The sequence below is a fragment of the Embiotoca jacksoni genome, unplaced genomic scaffold (genome assembly GCF_022577435.1).
Source record: "Embiotoca jacksoni isolate LCO1_2020_lvr unplaced genomic scaffold, fEmbJac1.0.p SCAF_54, whole genome shotgun sequence".
In the NCBI taxonomy this organism is placed as follows: Eukaryota; Metazoa; Chordata; class Actinopteri; family Embiotocidae; genus Embiotoca; species Embiotoca jacksoni.
In genome coordinates this window covers 771,320-787,800 of record NW_027185408.1, presented here as the reverse complement: position 1 = coordinate 787,800, position 16,481 = coordinate 771,320, and the positions used below count along the sequence as shown (strand labels likewise).

At 45.0% G+C, this 16,481-nt stretch overlaps 3 protein-coding genes and 1 non-coding gene across 6 annotated transcripts in view; all 4 read left to right on the top strand.

Moving 5' to 3' along the window:
• Nucleotides 1-4,280, top strand: part of LOC138212193 (Krueppel-like factor 11) — a 4,821-nt gene extending 541 nt beyond the window's left edge. Inside the window, 4 exon segments of the mRNA XM_069172494.1 lie at nucleotides 819-1,041; nucleotides 1,898-2,308; nucleotides 2,310-2,703; nucleotides 3,204-4,280. Of these exon segments, the coding sequence (XP_069028595.1) occupies nucleotides 913-1,041; nucleotides 1,898-2,308; nucleotides 2,310-2,703; nucleotides 3,204-3,499 (1,230 nt within the window). The 5' untranslated portion in view covers nucleotides 819-912 and the 3' untranslated portion in view covers nucleotides 3,500-4,280.
• A 2,066-nt stretch (nucleotides 4,281-6,346) lies between these two features.
• rrm2 (ribonucleotide reductase regulatory subunit M2) lies at nucleotides 6,347-11,935 on the top strand. Of its 2 annotated transcripts, XM_069172493.1 has the most exons (11): nucleotides 6,347-6,451; nucleotides 7,968-8,066; nucleotides 8,228-8,296; nucleotides 8,629-8,775; nucleotides 8,853-8,969; nucleotides 9,076-9,209; nucleotides 9,761-9,855; nucleotides 10,498-10,631; nucleotides 10,715-10,819; nucleotides 10,920-11,033; nucleotides 11,531-11,935. In XM_069172493.1, the coding sequence occupies exons 2-11, from the start codon at nucleotides 7,977-7,979 to the stop codon at nucleotides 11,681-11,683; spliced, it is 1,158 nt and encodes a 385-aa protein (XP_069028594.1). In that variant the 5' UTR covers nucleotides 6,347-6,451; nucleotides 7,968-7,976; the 3' UTR covers nucleotides 11,684-11,935. The 2 variants fall into 2 exon arrangements, with proteins under 2 accessions (XP_069028594.1, XP_069028593.1); XM_069172492.1 differs by lacking the exon at nucleotides 6,347-6,451 and having other exon boundaries at nucleotides 7,555-8,066.
• Nucleotides 11,103-11,239, top strand: LOC138212363 (small nucleolar RNA SNORD94). The gene has a single exon (XR_011179436.1). It is a non-coding gene; the product is annotated as a small nucleolar RNA SNORD94 (small nucleolar RNA).
• A 608-nt stretch (nucleotides 11,936-12,543) lies between the features above and the next one.
• On the top strand, nucleotides 12,544-16,471 carry lgals8a (galectin 8a). Of its 2 annotated transcripts, none has more exons than XM_069172497.1 (9): nucleotides 12,544-12,647; nucleotides 13,284-13,372; nucleotides 13,922-14,129; nucleotides 14,267-14,389; nucleotides 14,481-14,531; nucleotides 15,080-15,106; nucleotides 15,319-15,407; nucleotides 15,929-16,094; nucleotides 16,181-16,471. In XM_069172497.1, exons 1-9 carry the CDS (start codon nucleotides 12,609-12,611, stop codon nucleotides 16,328-16,330), a joined length of 942 nt encoding a protein of 313 aa, XP_069028598.1. In that variant the 5' UTR covers nucleotides 12,544-12,608; the 3' UTR covers nucleotides 16,331-16,471. The 2 variants fall into 2 exon arrangements, with proteins under 2 accessions (XP_069028598.1, XP_069028599.1); XM_069172498.1 differs by lacking the exon at nucleotides 12,544-12,647 and adding an exon at nucleotides 13,045-13,134.
• Nucleotides 16,472-16,481: the final 10 nt, after the last annotated feature.

Sequence of the window (16,481 nt, the reverse complement as noted above, 5' to 3'; positions counted from 1 at the left end):
CGAAGCTCGACAGGAAAACAATTTACAAAAAATACAAAACTTCTTAAAACAAGAAAAATGTATTTGAACTTTTTTATTTCTACAAACTGCTTCACGCAGAGTTATCTGTCGTCAGACTGAACGGTAGCTACGGCAACGACGGTAGCTACGGTAACGACGGACATGACAAGTTCACGTTTTATAGCTGACGCAGCTAAACAAAGCTGACGTTGACCAAAACGAGCTAACACTAAATAATCGGATGTTAGCCAAAACAAATGAACGTTTACCAGAAGAAGCTAACGTTGGTGGAAAAAAGCTAATAACAACCTAAATAATTTTGTGTTCGCTAAAACAAACGTAAACAATCGAATGTCAGCTGATATCAGCCAAAATCATCTTAACAAGCTAACATTAGTGAAAACAAGCTAATGTTAGCCGAGTCTAGAAATATCTAAATGTGAAAGTAAAGCTACTAATATTCATCCAACGTCGTCATCTCTCAAACGGTCGCAGATTTCCGACCTCACCGTCGTAATCGAACACAAACCTGCATCACGAAGCGTCACAGTGAGGTCACGGAGTTGGTGTTAAAACAACAGTTTCCTGTTCTGGAGAAAACACGATGGCTGTTATTCAAGTGTTTGAAAGAAGTGAACGTTTGCCTCATCAGGGCAGGGATGCAAAATGGTGCCAACATTTCCTTACAGGATAAAAAATGTGTCTCTATTTTTTTTAAAACGGCGAAAGTGAACTTGCAAAAATTGTTCAGATTCAACTGATTCGCGTTCAGCTCATTTAGGATCCCGGTGACCTTTGACCTCTCGATCGTCCCTCAGGTCGGCTGCTCGGACGGACTGACGGCGACGGCCATGGAGCAGAAGCCCGTGCATCGAGTACCACGACCTGGAGGCCGCCGAGGCGCTCGTCAGCATGAGTTTCTGGGGTCAAAGGTCGCACAAGTCCCGCCCGCTCACCCCGACCTCCGACTCCTGTGACTCCATCCAGCTCCACCCGGAGGGAGGCGACGCCCCCCGAGACCTGATCACGCTCTCCTCGCTGGTAAGAAACGTTCAACGTAACATAATCACGTAAATAAATAGCAACAAAACAGACATCAAATACATCTTTTTTTTTAAACAGGCTTTTTGTAACGTTCACACTTTTTCATTTATTGTTTCATGTGGAGTTTAAAAACGGCCTGAAATTATAAGCAGAGCGCATTTGGTGTCCCGACTCATATTTCAGAAGGAATTTTTTTTAATTTAATCTCATTATAGTTTAACTTTACTAAACGGCAATAAAAATGACCATTCAAGTAATGAGACAACTCTGCTGAACATATTTGGGATCCCAGTTTATGTGAACCTACTGACCATTGTTCATCTTGTCAAATCAAATATATAAATATTTATTCAAATCAAAGAATTTAACACATCTAATAGCGCAAATCTTTTAAGTAGAGAATGATGGGCTAGCTGAACACATTTGGGATCCCAAATTCATACAGTATTCAGAGTTTCTGTTAATAAAAGACACAAAGACAAAGTAGTTATTTTTTAAATATAGTATAAAAACAACATTAAAGATCTTGTGTACTTTCACTGGAGATGTCACATGGCTTCTGTGGAGTACATTTGGGATCCCAGCTCTTATCTAATGTGGGGAAAAGAAATCAATCAATGGAGAAGGACACCTCAAACCATTTGGGATCCCCATTCATATTCATGGTTGTTGTTCATGTTGGTGTCAGTTAAACAAATTTTCTAACAAAGAAGAACATAAAAATTTTTTTTAAAAAAGTGAATCGTATATATTTATTTACATTTGGGATCCCAGAGGACCAACAACATGTTGCTAATTGTTCATTTCTGGTTGCAGCCTGACTCTCTGACCATTTTCTTGTCATCTCTCTCAGTGTATGACTCCGCCTCACAGTCCGAGCTTCGCCGAGGCCTCCACCATCACCATCACCACCTCCTCCGCTCTGAGCCCCGCCTCCGGACCGGTCCAGCCCTCCCCCTCCTCCTCCGTCACCTCAGAGACCTCAGCACTCCCCCCCCACACAGACTCGTCCCGTGTGGCTCCGCCCAGCAGAGCGATGGCCACCAGCGTGATCCGCCACACCGCCGACAGCCTCAGCCTCCCTCCGCCTCCGCCGGCCACCCAGCCGGCAGAAACCTCCACGTCGCCTCGGCCGGCGACCCCGGAGACGCCTCCGTCTCCCGACAGCCCGTCCTGTCCTCCCTCCTTGACGTCTCCTCCTCACTCCTGCCAGCTGTCTTCCCCCGCGGTCTCCTCTCAGGTCCTCTGCCAGGTGTTCCCGTTGAGCGGCCCGGACGGGGATGATCTCGGCCTTCGTCCAGGCTCCGGTTCAGGTGCAGACTCAGGGGGGTCCCAAGCCCATCCTGCCCCATTCGCAGACCTCCGGCTTCGCCCAGCCTCTACTGGTGGGCTCCGCCATGCCGCAGGGCACCGTGATGTTCGTGGTGCCGCAGCCGGCCGTCTCCCAGCCGCCGCAGGGCCCGCAGACCGTCATGACCCTAGGCAACACCAAGCTCCTCCCCCTGGCGCCGGCTCCCGTTTTCATGCCGTCAGGAGGCAGCGGCGGCGTTTCGCAGGCCGACTTCTCCCGCAGGCGGAACTACGTGTGCACGTTCCCCGGCTGCAAGAAGACCTACTTCAAGAGTTCCCATCTGAAGGCGCACCTGCGCACACATACAGGTACGAGTCACCAGCTGTCCTACAGTCAGTGAACTAACCACAGACGCTCATCTGTCCTACAGTCAGTGAACTAACTACAGACGCTCATCTGTCCTACAGTCAGTGAACTAACCACAGACACTCATCTGTCCTACAGACAGTGAACTAACCACAGACACTCATCTGTCCTAGGGACAGTGAACTAACCACACTCATCTGTCCTACAGACAGTGAACTAGCCACAGACACTCATCTGTCCTAGGGACAGTGAACTAACCACACTCATCTGTTCTACAGACAGTGAACTAACCACAATCATCTGTCCTACAGACAGTGAACTAACCACAATCATCTGTCCTACAGACAGTGAACTAACCACAGACGCTCATCTGTCCTACAGACCCTGAACTAACCACAGACACTCATCTGTCCTACAGTTATTAAACTAGGTGTTTGTTGAAAGATGATGTTAAAGACACATGAATAATTAAATAAAATGACTCGTGTCGTGTCCTCTGCAGGTGAGAAGCCGTTCAGCTGTCACTGGGAGGGCTGCGACAAAAAGTTCGCCCGCTCCGACGAGCTCTCCCGCCACCGCCGGACGCACACCGGCGAGAAGAAGTTTGTCTGCACCGTGTGCGACCGGCGCTTCATGCGCAGCGACCACTTGACCAAACACGCCCGGCGGCACATGACCACCAAGAGGGCGTCGTCGTGGCCCGCCGAGACCCGCGACCTCGGCAAAGGAACGCCGGCGAAGGGCCCGAACAGAGGCCCCGCCCTTCCTGTAGGCGTGCTGGTCCCCGCCGCCAACTAACGGACTCATGGAGCCCACAGGGCCAACTCAGGACCCCGGGGGGGGGCGGAGGGGGGATATAGTCCTCGTTGAGACGGCCGTCCCACCGATCCTTCAAATCCAGCCAACGGACTTTTCATGCCACAATAGTTCAAATGATTAAAAAGGGTTAATTGTGATCTGGTGAACAATCGACGTAGCCGGGAGTTTCACCGCCCTGCTCAGGACATTTTATTCCCACCAACCACAAACTCGCCAGAGGAGGAGGAGGAGGAGGGTGAGGAGGAGGAGGAGGAGAAGGAGGAGGAGAAGGAGGAGGAAGAAGAAGAAGAAGAAGAAGGAGGAGGAGGAGGACGACATGAAGGCGACAGGCTGCTACTCATCCACGGACAGAAACCAACAAAAACCTGACATTGCACTGGATTTTAAAAAAATTAAATCTCGCTTGTTTTTGTTTTCTCTCTCCGTGTGTACTCATGTTTACTTCACGTGTACATGTCACATTTAGCAAAAATGTATGCACTCTTATTTTTATTTTTCTTCTTGTTTGCCAAAGCCTCTGTACCGCGCTTCTCTTACTAGCCGACCTCTTTGTATTTGTCCGACTTGTAAATACTGTAAATACATCGATATCTATATGAATGTTACGTGTATTCCAATCTGCATTTATTGACAGTACGAGTTATTGATATTTTAAAAATGTCAGTGGACAGTATTCATCACTGTGATACTACCTACTCTCTTTGCTTTACACATTATTATTATTATTATTATTATTTAATAAAAATTTGTTGAGGAAAAAGTGCTGTTTTTATAGCTTGATTTGGCCCATAGTGTAGCCAGTAAGAAAATACCTCATGTTATTAAATGTTATTCTTAACAATTGCAGCGTATAGCAGAATAATGCCGTTTCTGAACATTTGCCTGTAAACGCCAGTGAAGAAATAACGGCTTTTTATAATAAAAAACTTTACCACGAGAAAAGCCGCGTTGGTTTGTTGTTTCTCCGACGTTCAGGGAAGTAGTGAAAACATTTAGAGATTTTATTTTTGGGTGGATTTCATTGCTAGTGTGGAAAAGCTAGGCTAACTAGTTTTTCTCTTGATCGTAAACTACGTTCGCTCATGTTCAGGAACTTAAAGGAACATCTGAACATTTTGAGGGTTCAAAGATATTAGTCAGCGGTGAGGACACGATTAGCTTAGCTTAGCATCCAGTCTGGAGGCAGCTAAGCGCTAGCTTTGTCTGAAGATGAAAAATACACCTTTAAAACTTTCTTGATTAACGTGTTAATTATAAAATGTGGACACAGACAAGCTGTAAAAACACTATTAGAAGGGTTACTGAGCTACGGTGAACTAACATTACTACAGCTGAATTTAACACGGAAAATAAGCAAAAATTCCCACAATGCATTTCTTTTTTTGTCTTTTTTTTTAAAGAGAATATCTGTACAACTATCCACTTGGAAAATCAAAACATTTACTTATTAAAATACAAACTTTATAACTTTGTCGTGTTTAATCTTGTTTGAAGATGACCTGGATTGGTTTTGTTGTTGTTGTTGTTGTTGTTTTAACTCCCTTTGTGTGTCCGTTTATTCCCTGTGAATTGTTTTACTAAAAGGCTGAAGTTCAATTTAAGTACTTTAAATGTACTTAACAGTTCTTAAATAAATGTACTTATTCCACCACTGTTAATAATCAGCTGCTTGATCGTGTAAAACGTCTATAAATGACTAACTCATCGTAAAGATGTGGTGAAATCAAAGACGTTACAAACAACCACGAACGACAATCTGCTCCTCAAAATGTCGTGATTGTTTCTGTTCTCAGAGGTTTTAGTTTTTAGTGAAACAAAAAGCCTGAACACTCAGTGAGAGCAGGTTATTTCAGAAACACGCACATCGTCCCGTTTGTGAAGCTTCTGCTCGACGACAGCGGGGCTCTCCTCCGCCCCACCCCGGTAACAACCGTCCACCAATCACGGGGCAGCAGCCGAGGGGGCGTGACCAATGGGAGAGCACGACGTTGTGCCGGGAACGTGAGAGGGGCGCGCCATTGGCGGGCGGGAAGCCCCGCCCCCTTGCCTTACTGACCGACATTCAGCAGGAGCCAAAGAAAAGGAATATAAATAAATAAATAAATAAATAAATAAATAAATAAATAAATAAATAAATAAATAAATAAATAAATAAATAAAACAGTGGAGTCCACTGGTGGGGCGACGTGAGCGGGGCAACAGGAACACCGTGTGGCGGCCGGGTGGTACTGCAGCTCAATTAAAAAAGATTGTAAACAATATTACAGCTCTATGTGTAAATATGTTAATATATTGTAATATCTAAATAGTTTATAATGTAATATTTATAGACGTTACAAGACTGGTTCATGTTACTGAAACGAGTCCCTTCCTGTCTGGATTTCAGTTTATTACACTATATTTCTGGCAACAGTCCCTTTATTGTACAAAGCTGTCTTTTATTGTGAAATCCACTGATACAAAGATGGAGATAATATTGTAAAAGCTTACAAATAATGTAATCACAGTAAAACATTATGTGATAGCTCTACAGATGCATGCTGGGTGATTATTTTCATTATTGATTAATCTGCTGATTTAAAATAAAAAATTGTGAAGTATCAAAAGAAAAATCTGTTTTGATTTTATAACTCAAACATATTAAATCACAATTTATTGAATTTATTTATAAACTGCATGTATTAAACGTAATCAGTGATATATTTGCTAAAACATCCATCCCGGCCGCCAGGGGGCGAAACATGTCTAGTTGTGACGTCGTCACCTTCCCGGGCAGCCAATCAGGACCATCCCCGGGCAGTAACCCGGAAACAGTTGCTATAGCGACGTCGTCCTCTGCGAGGGAAGAACTCCTTTTAATAACGTCCGATTTTGGAGGGAAAATGAAGCCGAAACTTTCCCTCCGGAGGCTGAAACCCGCTCAAATAAAAGGTACAACACACCCAGGTGACCGGAAACAGAACAACGCGAGAATTCAGCCTTTAAACCCGAGTTTATTCTGTCGAGGTGGCGCCAAATCTAAATCCGACAACACGTCTTGTTTTCTTCAACCCGCTGATGTCGGATTGAGTTCTTCTTGATGGAAACACGCGACACATCTCATGCAGACAGCACAATGTTTGGATTTATTTATTTGTTGGTTGGCGCTAAATTGCCTTTATATGGAAGTAAACAACAACAAAAGCGCGGCAGGAATAGAGTGAAGTCCATCTCACGGTTATTATGGGCTGTAAATAAAGACTTGGAATAAAAACATGTTGATGTTGTTCACTGAAATAAAGCAGAAAACAAACATGCTCGTTTCCGGTTATTATCAGTTAATATGTGCACAGTCCGTTTGAGGGAATTTAAACAGTGGAAACAACATTTATTATATATCCAGACCACTTTAAGTTTATATATTAATGTTTACATGATATTAATGTTTATATTATTAATGTTTATATGATATTAATGTTTATATTATATTAATGTATACATGATATTAATGTTTATATATTAATGTTTATATGATATCAATGTTTATATGATATTAATGTTTATATATTAATGTTTACATGATATTAATGTTTATATGATACTAATGTTTATACGATATTAATGTTTATATTATTAATGTTTATATGATATTAATGTTTATATTATATTAATGTATACATGATATTAATGTTTATATATTAATGTTTACATGATATTAATGTTTATATGATATTAATGTTTATATATTATTAATGTTTATATGATATTAATGTTTATATGATATTAATGTTTATATTATATTAATGTATACATGATATTAATGTTTATATATTAATGTTTACATGATATTAATGTTTATATGATATTAATGTTTATATATTATTAATGTTTATATGATACTTCCGGTCGTTTAAATGCAGTTTTAACGAGCTCTTTACGACCTAATTATTTCAAGTGAGTTTACGGTGAGTAATGTCATCATGATTTTGAACGTTACGTTCATATTTTAGAGTTGAATCGTTTCTAATGTTCCTAAATGTGCTCTTTAGTTTGAGCCCCGTCGTGTTTCTAAAGCGCTTTGTTTCCGTGGTTGTGTAACACCGGTTGGTCCGTTGGAGAACAGGCTCAAACAAAGCGCTTTGGATTTCCCGCAGTCGGTTTGGAGTCACGTGAGCGCGACTCTACAAGCTGATTGGCTCCAATGCAGCGTCACTTTAAAGGGACGGCGCGAGCTGCGTTCCTATTGGCCCGCTGCGTTCTAAGCGCCAATATTTCAATAAAAAGGTCGCGCGGGCTGCAGAAACCGCTTCAGTCTGCTCTCCGTCTGTTTGCTGCTCGACACTTTAACTTCTTTCTGCTTTTTATTTTTACTTCTTTCTGCTTTTTATTTTTACTTCTTTCTGCTTTTTATTTTTACTTCTTTCTTGTTTTTACTTTCTTCTTTTTATTGTGTGCGCGTGAACCACAGGAAGTAACGATGCTGTCTGCTCGCGCTCCTTTCTCCGTGAAGAACGAGAACACCGTCAGCAGTCAGATGAGCAACATGGCGCTGGACAAAGAGAACACGGTGAGGGACACGGGGACACGGTCCGTCAGGGACACGGGGACACGGTCCGTCAGAGACACGGTCTCACGAGCTCTGACCCACGTGACGTCAGCGGCTCCGCGCGACGTGATGCTGATGTCCTGATGTCTCTTTGTCTCCTGATGTCTCTTTGTCTCCTGCAGCCTCCGAGCCTGAACACCAGCCGCGTCCTGGCGTCCAGAACCGCGCGGAGAATCTTCGGAGAAGCTGCGGTGAGTGTCCCCGAGACATCCAGGCTGTCCTGCCGGTGTTACGTTCACGGACGCCGCTACTTGTCGGCGATTGTGGTTATGGCGCCAACAGCCCGCTGTCGGTGTGTGACGTCACTGATCGATTATCTCGTGATCAGGACATTATTGATGTGTTGGTATCAAAACAACGTGTTTTTATATGTAATAAAGTTTTTCATTTTAAGTCTCTTGAGGTTTTAATGCCGTCTTCAGGAAACTCTGGCGGACATCTTTGATCAGATCAATAATAGCGATCGTTAGCAGGAAGTGACGCTCCTGAGTCGCGTGGACTTCATGACGTCGTTGTGTTTCAGCCCAAAGCCGTGAAGAAGAGCTCGGTGGAGGAAGAGGAGCCGCTGCTGAAGGACAACCCCCGTCGCTTCGTCATCTTCCCCATCCAGTACCACGACATCTGGCAGATGTACAAGAAGGCGGAGGCGTCCTTCTGGACGGCGGAGGAGGTGGGCGGAGCCTCCGACGGGTGTTACAAAGAGCGTCGTGCCGGCCGACGTGGCGTTAACGTGTCCCGTGTGCGCAGGTGGATCTGTCCAAGGACGTGCAGCACTGGGAGACGCTGAAGGACGACGAGAGGTACTTCATCTCCCACGTGTTGGCCTTCTTCGCCGCCAGCGACGGCATCGTCAACGAGAACCTGGTGAGGACCGAGCCGCTCGGGTTCTGGGTCCGGGGTCGGCCCGAGGTCCGCCGTCGCGTCCTTCGGGTCCGTTCGTTAAACTGTCGTTCCTCTCTCCGACCGCCAGGTGGAGCGCTTCACGCAGGAAGTGCAGGTGACGGAGGCCAGGTGTTTCTATGGTTTCCAGATCGCCATGGAGAACATCCACTCTGAGATGTACAGCCTGCTGATCAACACCTACATCAAGGAGCCCAAAGAGAGGTGGGCTGGTCTGTCCTGGTCTCTGTCCTGGTCTCTGTGGTCTCTGTCCTGGTCTCTGTCCTGGTCTCTGTGGTCTCTGTCTGTCCTGGTCTCTGTCCTGGTCTCTGTCGTCTCTGTCCTGGTCTCTGTCTGTCCTGGTCTCTGTGGTCTCTGTCCTGGTCTCTGTCTGTCCTGGTCTCTGTCTGTCCTGGTCTCTGTTGTCTCTGTCTGTCCTGGTCTCTGTTGTCTCTGTGGTCTCTGTCCTGGTCTCTGTGGTCTCTGTCTGTCCTGGTCTCTGTGGTCTCTGTCCTGGTCTCTGTCTGTCCTGGTCTCTGTGGTCTCTGTCGTCTCTGTGGTCTCTGTCCTGGTCTCTGTGGTCTCTGTCTGTCCCGGTCTCTGTGGTCTCTGTCCTGGTCTCTGTCTGTCCTGGTCTCTGTGGTCTCTGTCCTGGTCTCTGTGGGGTCTGTCTGTCCCGGTCTCTGTTGTCTCTGTCAGTCTGTCCCGCTCTCTGTTGTCTCTGTCGGTCTGTCCCGGTCTCTGTTGTGTCTGACGGTGCGTTCACTGACCCTCAGAGAATACCTGTTCAACGCCATTGAGACTCTCCCGTGTGTGAAGAAGAAGGCCGACTGGGCGATCAACTGGATCGGCAACAAGAAAGCCGCCTTCGGTAAACTGAAGCTGATCGAGTTGATCTTATTGATCTTATTGATGTTATTGATCTTATTGATGTTATTGATGTTATTGATTTTATTGATGTTATTGATATCGATCTTATTGATCTTATTGATGTTATTGATATCGATCTTATTGATCTTATTGATCTTATTGATGTTATTGATCTTATTGATGTTATTGATTTTATTGATCTTATTGATGTTATTGATATCGATCTTATTGATGTTATTGATTTTATTGATGTTATTGATCTTATTGATCTTATTGATGTTATTGATCTTATTGATTTTATTGATATCGATCTTATTGATCTTATTGATGTTATTGATCTTATTGATTTTATTGATCTTATTGATGTTATTGATATCGATCTTATTGATGTTATTGATCTTATTGATCTTATTGATTTTATTGATGTTATTGATATCGATCTTATTGATGTTATTGATCTTATTGATCTTATTGATCTTATTGATCTTATTGATATCGATCTTATTGATGTTATTGATGTTATTGATCTTATTGATGTTATTGATCTTATTGATTTTATTGATATCAATCTTATTGATCTTATAGATCTTATTGATGTTGATTTTACTGATTTTATTGATCGTGTTCGTCTGTCAATCACCAGGAGAGCGCGTCGTGGCCTTCGCCGCCGTGGAGGGAATCTTCTTCTCCGGTTCGTTCGCTTCGATCTTCTGGCTGAAGAAGAGAGGCTTGATGCCCGGCCTGACCTTCTCCAACGAGCTCATCAGCAGAGACGAGGTGACGACGGACGACCGATCCGGACCCCGTGAGGTCGATGTGAAGCGGCAGATCGTTGACGTTATTGTGCGTGTTGCCTTCAGGGTCTCCACTGTGACTTCGCCTGTCTGATGTTCAAACACCTGCTGAACAAACCGTCCTCAGAAACCGTCCTCAGCATCATCAAGGACGCCGTCGAGATCGAGCAGGTGGGTCGAAGTGCGGGTCGTCACGAGTCGCTGCTCCGGGTGACCCGAGTCTAATGGGGTCTGTCTCTGTCTCTCTCTCCGTGTCCGTCTCCGTCTCCAGGAGTTCCTGACGGATGCTCTGCCGGTGAAGCTGATCGGGATGAACTGTGATCTGATGAAGCGCTACATCGAGTTCGTCGCCGACAGACTGCTGCTGGAGCTCGGCTTCACCAAGGTAACGGCACCGCCGGGGACCAGAACTCCGGGTCAGAACCGGAACTGGGCGGGGTCGTCCGGGCCGCAGGCGGTGATGATGAGCGGCGCAGGGGTACGGACCTCAGCCGGTGATGGGGGCTGAGTGCTGCTGCCGACTCCGATCGGAGGACGAGTGGTTCGCTGACGGAGCAGCAGCAGCGCGACACAGACGCCTGACTGAACTCACCTGTGGCCGGAGGGGGCGGGGCCACACCTGGAAACTAAGGGGGCGGGGTCACACCCGGAAACTAAAGGGGCGGGGCCACACCGGGAAACTAAAGGGGCGGGGCCAACACCTTGAGGTTGACTTATTCTATATTTTTAAACTCACCTCTGGTGAACCCAGCAGCTTTATATCGGTTCTAGGACACACAGACGTTTTATTTCTGTAGGACGTCATTTGTAGAAGTTCAGCTGAGATCCTGAGCTGTGTGTGTGTGTGTGTGTGTGTGTGTGTGTGTGTGTGTTCCTCTGCAGATCTACCGGGTGGAGAACCCCTTCGACTTCATGGAGAACATCTCTCTGGAGGGAAAGACCAACTTCTTTGAGAAGCGTGTTGGTGAGTACCAGAGGATGGGCGTGATGTCCGGCACCACGGACAGCACCTTCAGACTGGACGCCGACTTCTGAACCCGCGTGGCTCCGCCCACTTCACCGGACCGCTCGGCCAATCGGCACACAGGAAACAGGACCGCTCGGCAAATCAGAGCGCAGACAGGAAAAGAGACTGCAGTCCGGGGTTCTGTTCATGAAAACGGATCAGAACTCCGGATTTCTTTTTGTACAGAATGTGTGTTTTTTTATCAGTTCAATGTTGTTTTGTGCAGTTTTGAGTTTTTTTTGTTTTGTAAATTAATAAATTTGTGTAAAATTTTTCAAAAACCTTCTGAGATCTTTTAAAACACCCATATCTGAATTTTAAATAAATTAAATGATTTAAAATCATATTTTCCTGCTTTTCACCTGAAAACTTCAGATTGATTAGAACATATTGATAAGGTGCTTCGATGAGGTTCATTTGAATTTTGAACTGTTGTGATCGTTGATCAGCTGACATACTTTATTTACCAACAAACATTTACTGTAATTTATCATCTGATTAAAGTAGTGAAGGATTTTTTATGATCAGCTGTAATTGAACTCGTGAAGTCTGACTGTCTTCATTCTGGGAAACTGGGTGGATGTCAATCAATCATTATTGGAAGCACGAGACTGACCAAACCTCCACAGTCCCTGGAGGTCAGGACAGTGACGTCACCACACCGGAACACAATCTTTTCATAAAAGAAAATCTTAAACGGAGAAGAAACTAAAAACTTTTTATGTGAATCTTGAGGTAAATATAAATACGTTTTCCGGCTGTAAAAAGGTTCCTTCGTGTTAATGAATCATTTGATTTGAATCTTTTGATCTGAATCGTTTGATCTGAATCGTTTGATCTGAATCGTTTGATCTGACGCCTCCGTCTCATCCCGGAAACATGAGCCGTGGTGACGTCAGACCAGGAAGTAAACAAAGTCAATAGACGTCCGTTGAAGTTCGCTCTGCGCCAAAAATGTCGACTTCGAGCCCGAGACAGACGTTTTCCAACCCGGTAAGATGCTCCGAGTGTTCGTCTTGATCGTCGTCAGCTGTTTTCCGGCGCTGTTGATGTTAAATCGATTATTAATCGATGTTTGTTCGGGAGCGGAGGAGCTAGCATCTTCAGCTAACGTCTTTGAATCAACGAGTACGTGAAGTGAAACTTCACGTTATTGAATGTTTAAAGTCTTTTTGTCCGTGTGGTGAAGCTCCTGGTGAATTCGGCATAAAGCTCAGCCACCAAATAACTTCATGTCAACAAGTATTTTAAAAAGCCTTTTGGGCTCAGGTCGCTCGCTTCAGAACATCCGGTTTAAAATTCAGATTTCTTTTCGTCTGTGGAGGATTTGATCGTTGTTGGATGTTTTATTTCGGCCGAACTAAACACTGCGACCTGCGTCATTTCCTCCTTTTTTGGGTGGAAACAAACGCGAAACAAATGTGAAAATCGATTAATTGTAATGGATTTCGTCGAGGTTCAGACAGCACTTCAAATTCAGGTTTGGTTTTCTTCCCACTGAATAGTTCAGCAGGTTCACGCGCAGAAATTAAAAATAAGACCATGAACTTTGCGATGATTTTAGCCCCTGCCAGATGTTTCCAGATGTTCCGTTTGGTCACGAGGTGTTCCTGGTGTTTGTGTCCACAGTCGGTTCCCTTCGCCGGGACGATCCTGGGCGGCCTGTCGCCGGGGGAGATGGTCCTGGTCCAGGGCTCGGTGCCGTCCGACGCCGACAGGTGAACTTCATCATTGTTCAGTATTCTCCTCAATCATGACGAGTCGTTTGTCTGAAGAACGTCAGAAAACGGTGGAAAAAGATCTATTGAGGATAAAAAATAAATAAATACAACAAAATAAATAAATCAAAAAATCAAAAATATTCATCCGTGAGTCCAAGTCAATGTTTGTGCTCAAATTTGAAGAAGATCTCAAGAAATTCCTGCGATGTCGCGTTCACAAATCATGGAGGACACGGTGAACGTGACCTCTGACCTTTTGACCACCAAAGATCAAATCATTTCATCGTCTGAGTCCAAGTGAACGTTTGTGTCTCCAGAACTTCCTGAGAAGAGCTGACCGTGAAAATGGGCTGGGTTGCGGTCACGGCGACCTTTGACCCGATAAATCTGATCCGGATCATTTTACCTCGTGTTAAATTCCTTCGAGGCGTTCGTGACTGGAAGACGTTCGAACTGCGTTTTGTTGTTGTTGTTGTTGTTGTTGTTTTCCCGTGCGTTCCTGCGTTGAGGTCTGAGCGCTCTGTCGCCCTCTGCGCCGTCTCCCAGGTTCCAGGTGGACTTTATGTGCGGCAGCAGCGTGAAGCCGCGGGCCGACGTGGCGTTCCACTTCAACCCGAGGCTGCTGAAGTCCTGCATCGTCTGCAACGCGCTGCAGAAGGAGTGCTGGGGCCGAGAGGAGATCTGGAAGAAGATGCCCTTCGCGGCCGGCACCGTGTTCGAGCTCATCATCCTCATCCTCAAAGACCAGTTCAAGGTGAGGAACCCCAACGTGACGTGAGAACGATCACAAGAATCAAGAATCGAGTTTACCATCAAGAAAACAAAACGACCTCCAACCTCCTCCGGAAATCATTTCTGGACCTGAACATGTGTTTGTTTGTTTGTCCTCAGGTGGCCGTGAACGGAGTTCACGTGTTGGAGTTCAAATACCGAGTGGAGATCGGCCGCGTCGACACCATCTGCGTATCGGGAAAGGTCAAAGTTCAAGCTGTGGGCGTCGTCCCGCCGAGCCCGGTGAGTCCGCCCCGATCGCTCCGGCGGTGTCCGACGGAAACGGTTCATGCAGGAGACTTAACTTTTATTTAACGTTGTGTTGTTTTCTAAGATTGCCGTCTCGCCTGCTGCCAGTCGGACCAATCAGGACGCAGGAATGAATGTAATTATAAAACTCGCAAGCTGAATCACGGTCGGGTTTTATTTTTTGTTTCCACCACAGACTGTTTATAAAAGAGTTCGTAGCTTCAGGTCTGTAAAATGGTTCTGATCCAGAAGTGTCTTAAACTGCGATACCAGCGAGTGCCACTAGAGGTCGGCTCCAAAAAGCCTCCGGCTCCATAGACTCCCATTCAACTTCTCTCATCAAATCCAAAGTGAATAAAATGTGTCCATCAGTTATCTCGGTGTTGTTAGCTAAAGTCACTCCTTCTTATTAGTTTTCTGGAGGTCCATCTGAAAATAATCCCTCATTCATTAGAAAAGAAGATTCAAGAAGACCTGTTTTTGGGGGCGTGTCTGTTTGATTGACAGGTTGGATTGAATTGCATTGTTGTTTTTTTAATTCCCACAGTTTGAGATAACTTCATTAATATTTTAGAAAAAGAAAAAAAAAAATCTCTTTTTATTGATTTTATTTTTAACCAGTGAGCTGGAAGTGTTTCTAACTGTTTATTAAACGATAACGTGCTCCTCTTCTTCCTCCTGCAGCCGATCGTCTCCTTGTCAGGTGACCTGGTGAGTTTTTATGATGTCACATCCGATCACTGTATTGATTAAATTCTAATTTAATTAGAAGCTCAGACTGTTTCACTCTGATTTTGTATTTTAATAGTTCGTCACGTGACCGTCGCTGCACCGCGATCAGCTGATCACAGTTTATTGATCAATCAATGCAGAGTTCTTCGAGTCTTATTTTGTAAGGTGTGATGACTTCCTGTTTCCTGCAGAGCGTTCCCTTCAGAGGGCAGCTGGTGAAAGGGCTGAACGTCGGACGCAGCGTCGCCGTCAGAGGACAGACCAATCAGAACGCACACAGGTGAGTGCCACCAGTGATGTCATCGGCGCTTTGATCCTGTTCAGTGTCGTCCAATAGAAAAACCCCAAAGACTTTAAGAAGTAGAAAAACTAAATTTGAAACTTGAGACAAAAAACTGAAAGTATTTTTCCAACATTAACAGAAAATATTCTGTTTTTCTTAAATGCTGTAAAAATGGAAGAGTTTGGTTGGTGGGCGTCGCCTCGTTCATCCTGACAGTTGGCTGTAAAACTATGATGTCATGACTTTTTGTTTTAGACAACATCTGTACTATTTTTGTTTTTAACATTTTATACTGTGATACAGACAAAAACTATAATACGACTTTTTTTTTAAATGACTTGTTACACTTTGTTTATACTCGAATTTTATCAAATGAAACAAAAGAAAAAGAACAAACAAAACAAAAGCTTTTGAAATGTTTATTTTAGCCGTTTAATGTGATTCCTCTTCGATACTCTATAAATTGAAGTTTGTCGGTGGATTATCGATGACATCACGTTTCCTTCACTTCCTCTCAGTTTCTGTGTGAACCTACGAGGGTCGAGCGGCAGCGACATCGCTTTTCATCTCAACCCTCGTCTGAAGAAAGAGGTCTTCGTCAGGAACTCCTTCCTGTCCGAGTGCTGGGGCCCCGAGGAGACGCAGCTGGCCTCCTTCCCCTTCGCCTCTGGACAATATTTTGAGGTAACCTTTGACCCCCCGCGTACCCGTTCAGACTTTCCGCTCTGGAAACCGCGACGTGTCCCTTTAACCTGCCGTTCCTCCTGCAGATGATCATCCTGTGCGACGCCAAGTCCTTCAGGGTCGCCGTCAACGGGCTCCACCAGCTCGACTACAAGCACCGAGTCCAGGACCTGACGCTGCTGGACCAGGTGGAGGTGCTGGGAGACGTCTCGCTGCTGGACGTCAAGGTCCTCTGAACCGTGTCTTCTTTGTTTTTAACACGTCAGACAGGAATCACCACTTGTCTTTAAAGTATTTTATCCTGTTGATGCACTTTGAAGCCTCGACTTGGTTTCATCACGTGGATGTGAACAAACTAAATAAACGCAACACATGAAGCCGGAGTCC